This window comes from Squalius cephalus (assembly GCF_949319135.1).
Source record: "Squalius cephalus genome assembly, chromosome: 14".
Classification (NCBI taxonomy): Eukaryota; Metazoa; Chordata; class Actinopteri; order Cypriniformes; family Leuciscidae; genus Squalius; species Squalius cephalus.
The window spans coordinates 4340204-4354318 of NC_137135.1; the positions used below are offsets into that span (position 1 = coordinate 4340204).

The 14115-nt window shown below is 44.1% G+C and overlaps 1 protein-coding gene across 2 annotated transcripts; it reads left to right on the forward strand.

Moving 5' to 3' along the window:
• Positions 1–9264: 9264 nt before the first annotated feature.
• On the forward strand, positions 9265–10955 carry LOC307170701 (uncharacterized protein). Of its 2 annotated transcripts, XM_079891923.1 has the most exons (3): positions 9281–9536; positions 9899–10030; positions 10191–10955. In XM_079891923.1, the coding sequence occupies exons 1-3, from the start codon at positions 9452–9454 to the stop codon at positions 10778–10780; spliced, it is 807 nt and encodes a 268-aa protein (XP_079748049.1). In that variant the 5' UTR covers positions 9281–9451; the 3' UTR covers positions 10781–10955. The 2 variants fall into 2 exon arrangements, with proteins under 2 accessions (XP_079748050.1, XP_079748049.1); XM_079891924.1 differs by lacking the exon at positions 9899–10030 and having other exon boundaries at positions 9265–9536.
• The last annotated feature ends 3160 nt before the right edge of the window (positions 10956–14115 follow it).

Sequence of the window (14115 nt, forward strand, 5' to 3'; positions counted from 1 at the left end):
AATCGCAAGATGTCGAGGTAAACATTCCACTATAATTTAATTAGATACATATAATTTGGTAGTAAAAACATGTTGCACATTTTATTGGTGCAAAGATGAATATGGTATGTGTAGGCCTATTTTGTACAACAAACTGTTTTTATCACTTAATTAGAAGCATCACAATTTTAAATTAGTTTTTTATGTTAGTTACATTGCGACTACTGAACAGACATGTACATATGTTTTTTATTTTATTTGATTTTTTTATGAAAAGTATTGAAAATATAATAAATAAAAGCTCTGCAAACACGTGCATTTTTTGCAAGCCTATAATGGCGCTTTTCCATTAAAAACAATGGTACTGGACCAGCTCGACCTGACTCGACTCGACTCGGCTCGGCTCGCTTTTCGCTCCGTTTTCCATTGCAGATAGTACCTCCACAATAGTACCTGGTCGTCATAGCGACGCCGCAGGAAACTGCTGTGACTTAATCTTCTACGCGACACACACCCGCTACCCACACACACAGGACAATGGAGGAAATCGAGTGCATGCTGTTTTTGGATGTTTTTGTTTTTGTTTTTGCTGTTTTTTAGTCAGGATACTCCGTCTGGCGCGTGCAATGATGACGCAGTGAATAGTGACGATTCTCTCTGACCAATCAGCATATCCCTGCCGCCATTTTGAAGTGCGTTCCACTTCGTGAAGTGGACGAGGGAAGTTTATATGGACAGACCCTCGTTCCCTCGATTTTGACCGAGGGAGCGAGTCTGCTTCAAATGTACACTTCAGGCACCTATATGTCCCACAATGCAGTACGATTGTGACGTCACCACATATCTTGTCTAATCACCACCACACAGACAACTCTATGATATATTAATTATAATGTTTTAAATTTAAAACAACCCAAACACACATATAAACATTTGGATGCTGCATTAAACAAATTATTAAAGGGAAAATTTTTTAAATAATAAATCAACTCCACAGCTGATTCCAAGTGATCAAGGACTTAGGACGTTCCAGTTCAGCCCATTGCAGTTTCCGCCAGTAGTGGGCACTCGCAATGACGTACATCCGAGTGAACGAGACGAAGGGAAGTTAGCAAGTGAAGGGCATGACAATTTTGGACTTGAACGCAGCACAGGGTTTTTTTTTTTTCTCCATTAGGTCACCTGATGGAGTTTTAGGTCACCGTCAGGTCACTTGATGGAGTTTTTTCGGTTCCTTGCCACTGTTGCCTTTGGCTTGCTCAGTTGGGGATATTTTGGGAATATTAATTTATTTTTATCAATCAATAAATTCCACTAGAAACAAACCTTGTTGTATTATTTTAATTTAATACTGTGAAGCTGCTTTGATACAATTTGTATTGTGAAAAGCGCTATACAAATATACTTGACTTGACTTGACTGTATTAAAGCAGAGTGCTCTGGGTAATATTTTATATCATGTCAAAACATACATTAATCATTGCCATTGCATTTGTATTTTTCAAAGATGTCAGGGAAAAAGCAAAAATATATTTTATCATTCTGGGCACCAAAGGGTAAGCCCCCTAAAAAGGTTGCCAGATTAGAGGAGGAGACAGTGGAAGAGGTGGTGGCAGAGACGGTGGAGAAGACACCAAGATTTGTTTTTCCAAACTGTTTGAAGCAATTTGTTATATTTTTGTAATTTTTGTATATTTGTAATTTTGAAATATAACATTAAAGAGTATATTTGATGTGATGAATTGCTCTGTCATTTATCAGATCTACCAATTGTTATAATTTCAATTTGTGCTGATTAATTATGAACAATGGGTAAAATTGGGGGGCGGGGACAGGCGGGGGTGGGGCTCCATTAGGGCTCCTCCCCTAACCGCATGTGATCTCACTCCAAGCTTTTGATCAAACTTGAGAACCCTGTTAGTTAAATAAAACACATGTGGATGGCAGTGTTGATTATTTACCTTGGATGCGAGCGAGAGTGAGCCTCCAGTGTATTCATGCATAGCGCATTGAATCAGAGCAACAAATTAATGGAAATCCACTGTCTCCTCAAGAGTGCATTTGCAATCAGCAGAAAGCCAAACACGACACACAGTAAACCTGTGTTGTTCACTGAACTGCGCATAATAGCACCAAATTAATAAAAATAATAATTATAATAATAATAAATAATAATAATTAATAAAAACATAATATATTGAACCGCTTTCTGTTCCCTTTCGTAAAGGGAACTCCCGCTGCATCGATACTCGATACTTTGGGGAATCCCTTCGGCATGAAGCGTCTGAAGTCAACTATGGAACTATTCCAATCTTGATTGGTGCAACGTCATTACGTCACTCATGACGTCGCATGTGACGGTGATCTGGAAGCTATAAAAGGGTCACAGGAACCAGGAAATGTTAGCTTCTGGTCTTCAGCAAGCGCTCTATGTCATCTTGTCTGTTCTATTTGGTGCTGTTTGTCAGTGAAAAGAGTTTATATATATATTATGGCGAGTGAGAAACTATTCAGGCAGTGTGCGTCCCCTTGCCCACGTTATTTAAGCGAGGGTGACACACACTCGCTTTGTGTAGTCTGTCTGGGAGTGGAGCATGCACAGGCAGCACTCGAGGGCGCTGTCTGTGCTAACTGTGAACAAATGCCCCTGAGAACGCTCCGCTCCCGACGAGCCATGTTTAATGAGGCTGGCCAGCCTCGCAATCCCCGTGGATCAAGTCCCGCGTCTGTCAAGGCAGCGCGGCGTCTGCATTCATGGGGATCGCAAAGGGATCTAGTGGATAATGTTGAGACGGCTTCGGCCCTTTCTCAACATTCTGAAGCTAGTTCCCGAAGTTCCGCTCAGGGTGCGGAAGCCCGCGCTGTGGCTTCTCCCGCCCCGGTAGTGGAACCGATGCTCGAATTATCTGGTTCCGAGGAGCTAGATATTTTGGGTATCGAGGCAGGGGAATGTGAAAATTCGCCACCCCATTCCCCTGCCTTTGAGGAGCTGCTAGAGGTTGTGACTAGAGCAGTGGCTAAATTAAAGATCGATTGGCCACCAGAAATGCAGGAAGCGACTAAAAAAAGCAAACTCGATGAGCGCTTCCTGCAGACTCAGTCACAACCTCTACGCCGGAGTCTGCCATTTTTTCCCGATCTCCACACTGAGGTGTCGAGATCGTGGAATAAGCCCTTCTCCTCTAGAATATCTGGCCCCAATGTTCACTTATATTCAAATATATTGGGTGCCAAGGAGGAGGGCTATGGGATGATGCCCAGGGTTGAAGAGTCGTTCGCATTTCATCTCTCCCCTGACGTTGCGTCATCCCTGTGGGCTCCGGCGCTTCCCACCAAGCCCTGGTTGGGAAGGCATATATGGCGGCAGGTCGGGCTGGTAGTTGTCTGCATACAATGGGACTGTTGCAGGCATACCAGGCCAACCTCCTCAAAGAGGTGGATGACAGCGGGGAGGTCGCCTTCGACGACATCCGCGAGATGCTTCGAGTGGTCGACTTGTCTCTCCGTGCTACCAAGGAGATGGCCCGTGCAATCAGCCGCTCCATGGCAGCACTGGTAGCCACGGAGAGACATCTGGGCTGAACCTGTCGGGCATCGGGGACAAGGACAGAGCTTGTCTCCTCGATGCCCCAGTTTCGCCTTCTGGCCTTTTCGGCGACGGTGTCAACAATGTCGTCGATAGGTTTCAGGTAGCGAAACGACAGTCAGCCGCATTTAAAGAACTAATCCCCCGCCGTCAGCTCCTCACACCTGCTGAGGCAGAAGGAGAGTGTTGCTTCTTGTGCTCCCCCTCAAGGGGCCTGGAGTCAGAGGCAACACCCTCAGTCGAAGCCTTCCAAGCCGAAAACAGATCTGAGGACTGTTATTCAGGCGAGGAAGACTTCGGCTAAGAGGCCGTGACGGGAGGTTCAGGCCTCTGAGGGCGTCCCCCTCCGCGCGGGCTTTTTAAAACTTCGCTCCGCGGAGCTCTCGGAAAATTTATGTTGCTTCCCGCCATCAAGTCCGCTTCGGGACGCATCGACTTCTAGCGAATGTATTACACAGAGTGTTCATATGAAATCTATGACCCTGAAACATTCGCTACCTCTCACGAGGCCTGGATATATACAATTATTATAGTTCCTGCCAGAAAATTGCTTCAGGTCACTGAAAATAAAAATAAAAATAAAACACCTGAGGTCAGTCCTGAGAGACTGATTCCCCTAGTAGATTATTTAGACACCTGGAAGGGTCTTCAAAATATATCTCAGTGGGTATCTCAGGGATATAGAATCCAGTTTCAGTATAGACCACCCAGATTTATTGGTGTTATTCATACGCTGGTATCTCCTGACCAGGCTCAGGTGATGGAAGATGAGGTTCAGACTCTCTTAGCTAAGGAGGCCATAGAATATGTGCCCCTCCACCAGAGGGATTCCGGGTTCTACAGCCGGTACTTCATAGTTCCAAAGAAGGATGGTGGGCTGCGTCCCATTATAGATCTTAGGGCAGGGGTGCCCAATCCTGCTCCTGGCGATCGATTGTCCTGCACAGTTCATGTCCAACCCTAATCAAACACACCTGCCTTTAATTTTCAATTGCTCTGAAGACCTTAATTGGTTGCTTCAGGTGTGTTTGATTAGGGTTGGAGATGAACTGTGCAGGACAGTCGATCGCCAGGAGCAGGATTGGGCACCCCTGGTATTGAACAAATCTTTAAGGAGATTTAAGTTCAAAATGTTAACTATACCTATGATCGTTCAACAAATCAGATCCGAGGACTGGTTGGTGACGATAGATCTTAAGGATGCATATTTTCATATTTCCATCATCCCACAACACAGGAAGTTTCTTAGATTTGCTTTTGGGGGAAAAGCTTATCAATATAGGGTTCTTCCTTTCGGCCTAGCCTTGTCCCCTCGCACCTTCACTAAATGTATGGACGCGGCCCTTGCTCCATTGAGACTTCAGGGGATCCGTATCTTAAATTACATAGATGACTGGCTCATTTTAGCTCAGTCGAAAGAACTGGCAATTCAACATCGAGATGTTGTTTTGCGTCATCTGAGGTGCTTGGGGTTGAGACTCAATGTGAAGAAAAGTTCCTTAACTCCTCTTCAGAGAACTACGTTCCTGGGAGTAGAGTGGGACTCAGTTACGATATGGGCACAATTGTCTCCTGCTCGTATTAATACTATCTTAAACACAATGAAGAGTATTAGGTTAGGCCAGGCTATCACTGTCAAACACTTTCAAAGAGTTTTGGGTCTTATGGCTGCAGCTTCCACGGTATTACCCTTTGGTCTGCTCCATATGAGGGCCTTGCAGTGGTGGCTCAGGAACAAGGGGTTTTCTCCTCTGGGAAACCCTTTTCACGTGATCAGATTTACGCGCAGATGCCTTCGTTCTCTTGTCATGTGGAAGAAACCATGGTTCCTGTCTCAAGGCCCGGTTTTGGGAGCACCATGTCAGAGAAATACTTTTGACTACGGATGCGTCCCTCACAGGCTGGGGAGCAGTTATGAAGGGCCGTTACACCCGAGGTACTTGGAAGGACCATCATCTCTCATGGCATATTAATCGCTTGGAGATGTTGGCTGTATTTTTTGTCCTGAGGCACTTCCTTGTGGACCTCAGAGACCATCATGTTCTTGTTAGGACAGACAATATGTCGGTGGTCTCTTATATCAACCGCCAAGGAGGTTTGAGATCTCGCCCTCTTTGTAGACTGGCGCATCAGATTCTTCTTTGGTCCCAGGATAAATTTCTCTCTGTCAGATCTATTTATATTCCTGGGGTTGAAAACATGGGAGCAGACATCCTGTCGAGGCAGGGGCTGAGGCCCGGGGAATGGCGGCTCCACCCCGAAGTGGTTGAGCTTATATGGGGAGAGTTTGGCCGGGCGGAGGTTGACCTGTTCGCTTCTCATGAGAACTCTCATTGCCCGCTCTGGTTCTCTCTCTCACATCCAGCTCCTTTGGGCCTGGATGTCATGGTACAGATGTGGCCGAGGTCACGTTTGTAAGCTTTTCCCCCGATCGCTCTGCTCCCTGGGGTTCTAGAAAGGGTCAGGAGGTACGGTGTGAGATTACTCCTTGTAGCTCCGTACTGGCCGGCCCAAATTTGGTTCTCGGACCTTATGAGTCTCTTGGAGAGTCCTCCATGGCAAATTCCTATTAGGAGAGATCTTCTGTCTCAGGCTGGTGGTACATTATTTCATCCACGACCAGAGTTATGGAGACTATGGGTCTGGCCCCTGAGGAGGTCCCACCTATAATTAGGTTTCCCTTTCCACCGAGGTGCTTAGGTCATCCATTCTAGAACCCCACTCTACTAGGAACTAAATATTAAGTTAGGGAGGGCATTGAACCCAGTTTATTACTGCCCACTGGCTTCAGTACTGGTGTTCCATCCTGCTCTCTAACGGGATCTCCCGTTCATGCTTAGGGCCTCTGTGGCGGCCTCGGTGCCCTCCACAACCCTCTAAGGGTGTGCACGTAGGGACATTCCCACTGAAACTCCATGTTCCTGTAGATTGGAGGATGAATCCTTTCATCCAGCCTATTGGCATCAGGCTGATGGGTTATCCCTGGCACCCATCATGTCCTGTGGATGAGATATATGAATATATTAGGGCTGTCAAAAGATTAATCGCATCCAAAATAAAAGTTTGTGTTTACATAACATTTGTGTGTGTACTGTGTATAATTATTTTGTATATATCAATACACACACGTTTGTATATATTTAAGAAAAATGTGTAATTTATATATAAAAAATATATATTTATATATAATATAAATGATATATAAATATATACAGTATATGTATGCAAATATTTCTTAAATATATACATGCATGTGTGTGTATTGATATATACAAAATAATTATACACAGTACACACACATATATTATGTAAACACAAACTTTTATTTTGGATGCGATTAATCGCGATTAATCTTTTGACAGCCCTAGAATATATATATATATGAGTATATAGGAGAATCTATTGAGTCTGCTTCCTGCTCATCTTACTCCCTGGAAGAGTGGTGGTGCTTCCCCCTCTTACTTGCTTGCGTGGGAGCCACTCAACATTATTCTTGCCCAGTACTGTGGTGCCTGTAGGCAATATTATGATTCTTCGGGTATTCCATCCTCCATCGTATGTGTCGGATGGTCAAGGTCATAGCTTTGGAGGTTCCTATGTTAGGCCTCAGGCTGAGAGAAGTCAGTCCATCTAGTTATGCATCAAGGGTTAGGAGCTATTTCCCTTCATTAAAAAGACAGTTGGTTATCTAAACCCACTCATATTTGAAGTACAAGGTGCGCTTTTGCCTTCACCTCTTATCTAATACTTTCTATTGTCTGGGGCTCCCATCCATGAGGTCAGTCGAGCCTCCGGCTCCAGACCTCCCCTTCTTACACCAAATCTTATGACAAGCTAGTTTGGATCTGCCCTCTACTCATTCTATCGTCCGTGAGTGTGCCAGATGCTTTATACCAGGACGTTTTTCTCTCAGTGTGCCGGTGTGGGTATTCGTTCCCCAAAGTATCGAGTATCGATGCAGCGGGAGTTCCCTTTACGAAAGGGAATGTCTCGGGTTACTGTTGTAACCCTCGTTCCCTGAGTAGAGAACGAGACGCTGCATCCCTCGGCCACACTTTTCGCGCCCCTGAGAACGACTTGCTTTGACCAATTAGAAGCTAACATTTCCTGGTTCCTGTGACCCTTTTATAGCTTCCGGATCACCGTCACATGCGATGTCACAAGTGACGTAATGACGTTGCACCAATCAAGATTGGAATAGTTCCATAGTTGACTTCAGACGCCTCATGCCGAAGGTATTCCCCAAAGTATCGAGTATCGATGCAGCGTCTCGTTCCCTACTCAGGGAACGAAGGTTACAACAGTAACCCGAGACATTTTCTATCATGCGCCGTGCACGTTTGCGATGACGTAAGATGCACGCAAACGCACCAACGTTCGATAGAATCAAGTTGAGTGTGAAACCAGACCAACGCCTCCAGGGGACGCCGGGAACAATCGTGCTCGGGCTCGGACCTCAGCAAACGAGCCCAGTGTGAAAGCACCCTCAGTGCGCAAGACTGTCCCATGTCTTAAAGGGATAGTTCACCCAAAAATTTTTATTAGCCCATGATTTACTCACCCTGAAGCCATCCAAGGTGTATATGACATTTTTCTTTCAGATGAATACAATCGGAGTTATATTAAAAAATGTCCTGGCTCTTCCAAGCTTGATAATGAGAGTGAATGGCTGTTTGACTTTGGAAGTCCATTAAAGCGCATCTATTCATTATTAAAGTGCTCGACACGGATCTGCGGGGGTTAATAAAGGTCTTCTGAAGTGAAGCTATGCGTCTGTGAAATGGCTATTTACGCCAAACAAGTAACCGTTGAACTTGACGCACAACGTAATGAGGGCAATTGACGCCTCTTGCGGTTCAAACAAACAGTGTACTTCCAATGTCAAACAGCCATTCAGTATCAAGATTGGAAGAGCCAGGACATTTTTTTATATATCTCAGATTGTATTCGTCTGAAATAAGAATGTCATACACCTAGGATGGCTTCAGGGTGAGTAAATCATGGGCTAATTTTCATTTTTGGGTGAATTATCCCTCTAAAAATCCCAAAGTGCAGTGCCCTTAATGGACACTAAACCCACACTGAAGCGATATTCGAGGCTCATGATTCGAGGCCCCCGAAATCTCAAGATGTAGAGGTAAACATTCCACTATAATTTAATTAGATACATATAATTTGGTAGTAAAAACATAGTGTTGCACATTTTATTGGTGCAAAGATGAGTATGATATGTGTAGGCCTATTTTGTACAACATTTGCAACTGTTTTTGTTTAATTAGAAGCATCACAATTTTAAATTTGTGTTTACTGTTAGTTACATAGCGACTATACTGAACAGACATGCACATAGGTTTTTTTTTTTGCAAAGTAAAGCATTGAAAATATAATAAATAAAAGCTCTGTAAACAGTTGCATTTTTTGCAAGACTATAAGTGTGTCCAATCGAGTAATCAAAAGTTGAACACTTGGGCCAAATAGAGGAATACATGCAAGTAGACAAGTGGTCAAGTGCAAAGACCGCAAGTGTGGGTATTTGGACAGACATAAGTCATAATACTAATTATGGTTATTATTACGACATCTGGCGTGAACGCTGCGCTCCACTCCTCCAAACCTAATGAAACACACCTGAACAAGCTAATCAAGGTCTTCAAGATTAGGCTACTAGAAAGCTACACGCAGGTGAGTTTCATCAGGGTTGGAGTTACCCAGACCTCCTTGGATCTTTAAAAACGCGTTTCCATAAAGTTTTTATACAGTGATTTATGTTGCGGGATTTAGCAGCACGTGTTTGCATTGTAGTATTTTGTGCCTCACTGTCCCTTCTGACAGACTAATTTAGTGTGTTTTCCAGTAGAGTTGATTGTGAGATCACAGGTTGAGAAGATGACAGATCGAGTGTACTGCTGGTTGAGTGTTGTTTTATTCTGCCTGTTTGCATGTTTGTGCACAACACATGCTGGAGTCGCAGGTGAGAAGATCTTTTATCTTCATTACACAGTCTGAAAAAATGCATAAATAAATGCCTTACAAAATATGATTTCTTTTGAACATGTAGCTAGTACATTAATAGTAAACTTATGAAAAACACATTAACTGTCCATTGTCTCCTATCTGTAGTGTGCTTATATTACACACCTCACTACTCTTTGTCTTTAAAACTGATTGACAGTTTAGTGATAAATAGAATTTATTCTTTATTTTAAGCAGATAAATATTATGCATATTTTTAAGTTTGAGACCTATATTTCAAAACCTCTGACTTCTAATTACTGAAACCTTTACAACACTCTGTGGTCCCTTATAACGATCCTCTTGAATCCTTTTCTGTAGAGTCCGGTCAGTGTCCGGTGACGCTGACGGTCGTGCCGTCCCAACGAGGATGTACTTCTGATGAAGACTGCTCTGGAGGACATAAATGCTGTCAATTTCCCTGTGGGCCCGCATGTGTGCCGCCTGTTTTTAGTGAGTACAGATAGCACAGTTTCACAGAATTGCTTTACAAAATTTATAAAGATGAATATTTAAAATACAATTCACTCTGTAACACATGCTATTCATGATTTGAGTTTTGAGCTGAATGTCACAGAAAGGACAGACTAAAGATGAATCTTTATCCCTCCAGTGAAGCCTGCGGCCAAACCGCCAAAGCCTCCCGTGAAGCCTGTGGCCGAACCGCCAAAACGTCCCGTGAAGCCTGCGGCCGAACCGGCAAAGCCATCCATGAAACCTGCGGCCGAACAGCCAAGGCAGCCTGAGTGGGACGGAGACCATGACGGCCGCCGTGGTCACGATCACCATGACGGCCGCCGCCGCGGTCATGATCGCCGCCGCGGTCACGATCACCAAGACGCCGGTCACGATCACCAAGACGCCGGTCACGATCACCATGACGGCGATTACGATCACCATGACGGCGATTACGATCACCATGACGGCGGTCACGATCACCATGGCGAAACACCAAAGCCTTCCGTGAAACCTGCGGCCGAACCGCCATGGCAGCCTGAGTGGGACGGAGACTATGGCCGCCGCCGTGGTCACTATGGCCGCCGCCGCGGGCCTCTGCGGTCACGATGCCGTGAAAACTGTGGCCAAAACGCCGCAGCCTGCCGTGAAGCCTGCGGCCAAACCGCAGCAGCCTGCCGTGAAGCCTGCCGCCGAACCGCCAAAGCCTCTCGTGAAGCCTGCGGCCGAACCGCCATGGCAGCCTAAGTGGGACGGAGACCCTGACGGCCACCGCCGCGGTCACGATCACCATGACAGCCACCGCCGCGGTCACGATCACCATGACTGTCAACGTGAATCATGACATTGATTTTGCTGAACCCATGTCGTCTTTTACAGCTCAATTAAGTGCTTTATTCGTATGCAATGTTCCCTGTTTATCACCAAATAAATCGTTTAATGAAAGTTTTGCTTGATTGGAGTTTTTCTGTAAAAAAAAAAAAAAAAGTACTTCTCTTTCTGTACATGTGGTTATCTTCTGTGTCGACAGAAGTGTTTCATCCTCCAGATAGTCAAGGAAGTTGGTTTATCCTGTCTAATCAGGGAAGGTTGTTAACGTTATCCTCTGCAATGACAGAGAAGAGTAACTCTCTGTATAGTAAGGGAAGATTTATCCTCTGCTTAGTCAGGGAAGGTTAACAGCTTTTACAGTTCATGTTAAGGTGTTTTATCCTCTTTGTCAGGAAAACATCACAAAGGTTAAAAGAAATGTTACGTTAATCCCCAACCACTGATAAAGTTATTAAAAGACATGGGGCCTCATTTATAAACGTTGCGAATGCACAAAAGAAGGCGTACGCAGCTCTCTACGCAATAATTGGTATTTATAAAAAGCAAACTTGACAGGAAAATGTGCGGTCCTTCACGCAAGCTCTGACCCAGGTGTACGCACAAAAACGGGTGAAATGAGAAATGGCGACACCGTCAGCAGATGGAAGAAACACGTGAAAGTGTGTGAAACTTTAGACCGTTGTGTAAAAGAAATGACAATACTGCCTCTCATAAATAAAGATTTTACAAAGCAAGTCTTACAATTAACAGCCTGCACGAACACCCGTTTGATCGATCTGCAGTGTATAACAAACAAAATAAAACGAACACTAGAAATGCAAATTAACACATATTTGCAAAAAGAAAAGTGAAATATGTTCTGCAATAATATTGGCATGTTATGCAATTCATCCTCATAACACATCTGTAGCTTGTCAAATGCAATCAAATGGATGGTAATAAAATGCCATGATGCCATCACAATGCGTAATGAAGTACAATGGCCGCCATGACGCACATTAGTAATGCCCACACTGTGCCCTTCAAACAACATTTTAGTCCTCTTTACTCCTCTTTCCAATGATCATTTCTACTTCACATTGAGTGAAGTTACGTTTCTTGGTTTTCCTCTCTGTATTTGCAATGATTTCGTAATCGATGAATATTAACTTGTGGGCGTTTCACGGACTATTTATGGGCAACTATGGGCGTGACATGAAGCCGCAAAAGCTGCGCTACATTTAGAATTGATTGTGATTTATTAAGGGAAAACAGCGTAGGATGTGCGTGCGCACGGTTTTATAAATCCTAATATTTCTGTGCGTACGCACGTCCTATGTTTCATCCATACGCCACTTCTGACGCAAATCCTACGCAAAGTTTTATAAATGAGGCCCATGGTCTTTTCAGCTTGCCACTATAAATTGCTCTTTCTACACTAATCTAGTGAATTTTGCCAAGATATATTCAGAGATGATAGACAAGATGTTAGAATAATTTAATAAAAACCCAATTTTGACACAACTGACATTCAATCTATTTTTAGGTCTTACTGAAAACGTACCAGCGCGACATCTGACGGGTTTCCCCAGATCACATCACATATGGTATGCTGGTGTGGTATGGTTGGCAGCTGATAAAAAGGCTTTGCAGAGAGTACTAAAGACCGCACAGAACATTACAAATCAACAGCTACCTGCCCTGGATGACATTTTCACCTCTCGTTGTCTGCAGAAAACACAACATTCAGAAGGACCCATATCACCCAGCCCATCGTTTATTTGAACTACTGCCATCCGGAAAACGCTACAGGTCTATCAAATCACGCACTACGAGATTCATGAACAGCTTCTATTCCAAAGCTATCACGATAATGAACTATGAACTGAAAACGCATCCCCAAAATCACCAAAACACATTCTTGACATATAAGACTATGTGAAATAACACTATGAGCACTTTATTTATTAATGTGCAATATGGCCTTTGATTGCAATATGTACTTAACTATTCTTAACTGTATACGCTGGAAAGTCAAAAAAAAAAAAAATTGTATGTAAAATTGTACAATGGCAATAAAGAAATCGATCTATCTATGAGACTACTTTGTGGCAAGCTTTATGCGTGCGCTTAAGCGCAGGGTGTATATTCCGCCCCCCAGTGGCCTATATGGGTCTTTGAGTCTGTAAAAAAAGGCAAAGCTTTTTTTAAGGTAATATGTAATGTAATCTTGTTAAAACGGATTTCATAAAATTTGTATTATAAAAAAGTAGTGTTCAGGAACCGGTATCGAAGTCAAGGTATCGATACCCAGCCCTAGGTAAAAGGCATGCAACTCCAAAGCAGAGCAGTTCTATGCTGAATCACTGACTTTGGGAACGAAAGGCAGGATAGGCAGCAGCGTAACCTTGCTGTCATCCGGACTAAAATTCAGACATGCTTGATGAACCGACAAGGCATGTAACCGACTCAACCACTCGCTTAGCTGAGACTAAAGCAAGTAGTAAGACCATTTTCAGAGATAGAAGCTTAATATGAGCACTCTCCAGAGGTTCAAAGTTCACTCTCCAGGGCTCGAGTTAAAGCATTCAGAACCGTGGACAAGTCCCATGGCGGCACCAGCCGCTTCGACACTGGTCTCAAACGCTTCACTCCTTCATTAAACGGCATAGAAGAGGGTGCCGTCCCACTGAAACTCCTTCGAAGCCTACATGACAAGCCGAAATAGCAGCCAGGTAAAGTTTAATAATAGAAAACGCTCTCCCATTGTTCATTAAGCTTAGCACACCGCACACTGAACGGTAATGTCTCCTTTTCGAGTACACCAGTCCTCAAACAAATGCTATTTAAGGCCATACAGTTGATGGGGCTCTAGTGCTTTGGATAGTGTTTATAACCTTCTGCAGAAGCCCGAATGTGTTTAAATTGAACCCTTCACAGGCGTAGACACAAAGACAGACTTGTTCCGGGTGTGGGTAAAATATTTGCCAGTGCAGTGTATCTGACAGTGCAGGTCCAGCTGGACAATCTCTGCCAGCCACAGCCTCCCCGGCCAACGAGGGGCTATCAGAAGGATAGATCATTAGTTTTCTCTTACTCTGTCCAGGGTGGGAGAAATTAGACTCAGCGGTGAGGAATGCATAGCAACACGTTCGGCCACAAATGCGCCAGCGCACCCACACCCAAAGGCACATTTTCATCCCTGAAAGAGAAACATACAGAGGACACTTTGCGTTTGCCTGCAAGGTGAAGATATCTACGGCAGCCCTGCC

Bases quoted from the DNA above. Each gene is read 5' to 3' on its own strand.
- LOC307170701 (XM_079891923.1), top strand. From the start codon at position 9,452: ATGACAGATCGAGTGTACTGCTGGTTGAGTGTTGTTTTATTCTGCCTG. The intron at 9,537-9,898 runs GTGAGAAGATCT...CCTTTTCTGTAG, and splicing joins AACACATGCTGGAGTCGCAG to AGTCCGGTCAGTGTCCGGTG. The intron at 10,031-10,190 runs GTGAGTACAGAT...TTATCCCTCCAG, and splicing joins ATGTGTGCCGCCTGTTTTTA to TGAAGCCTGCGGCCAAACCG.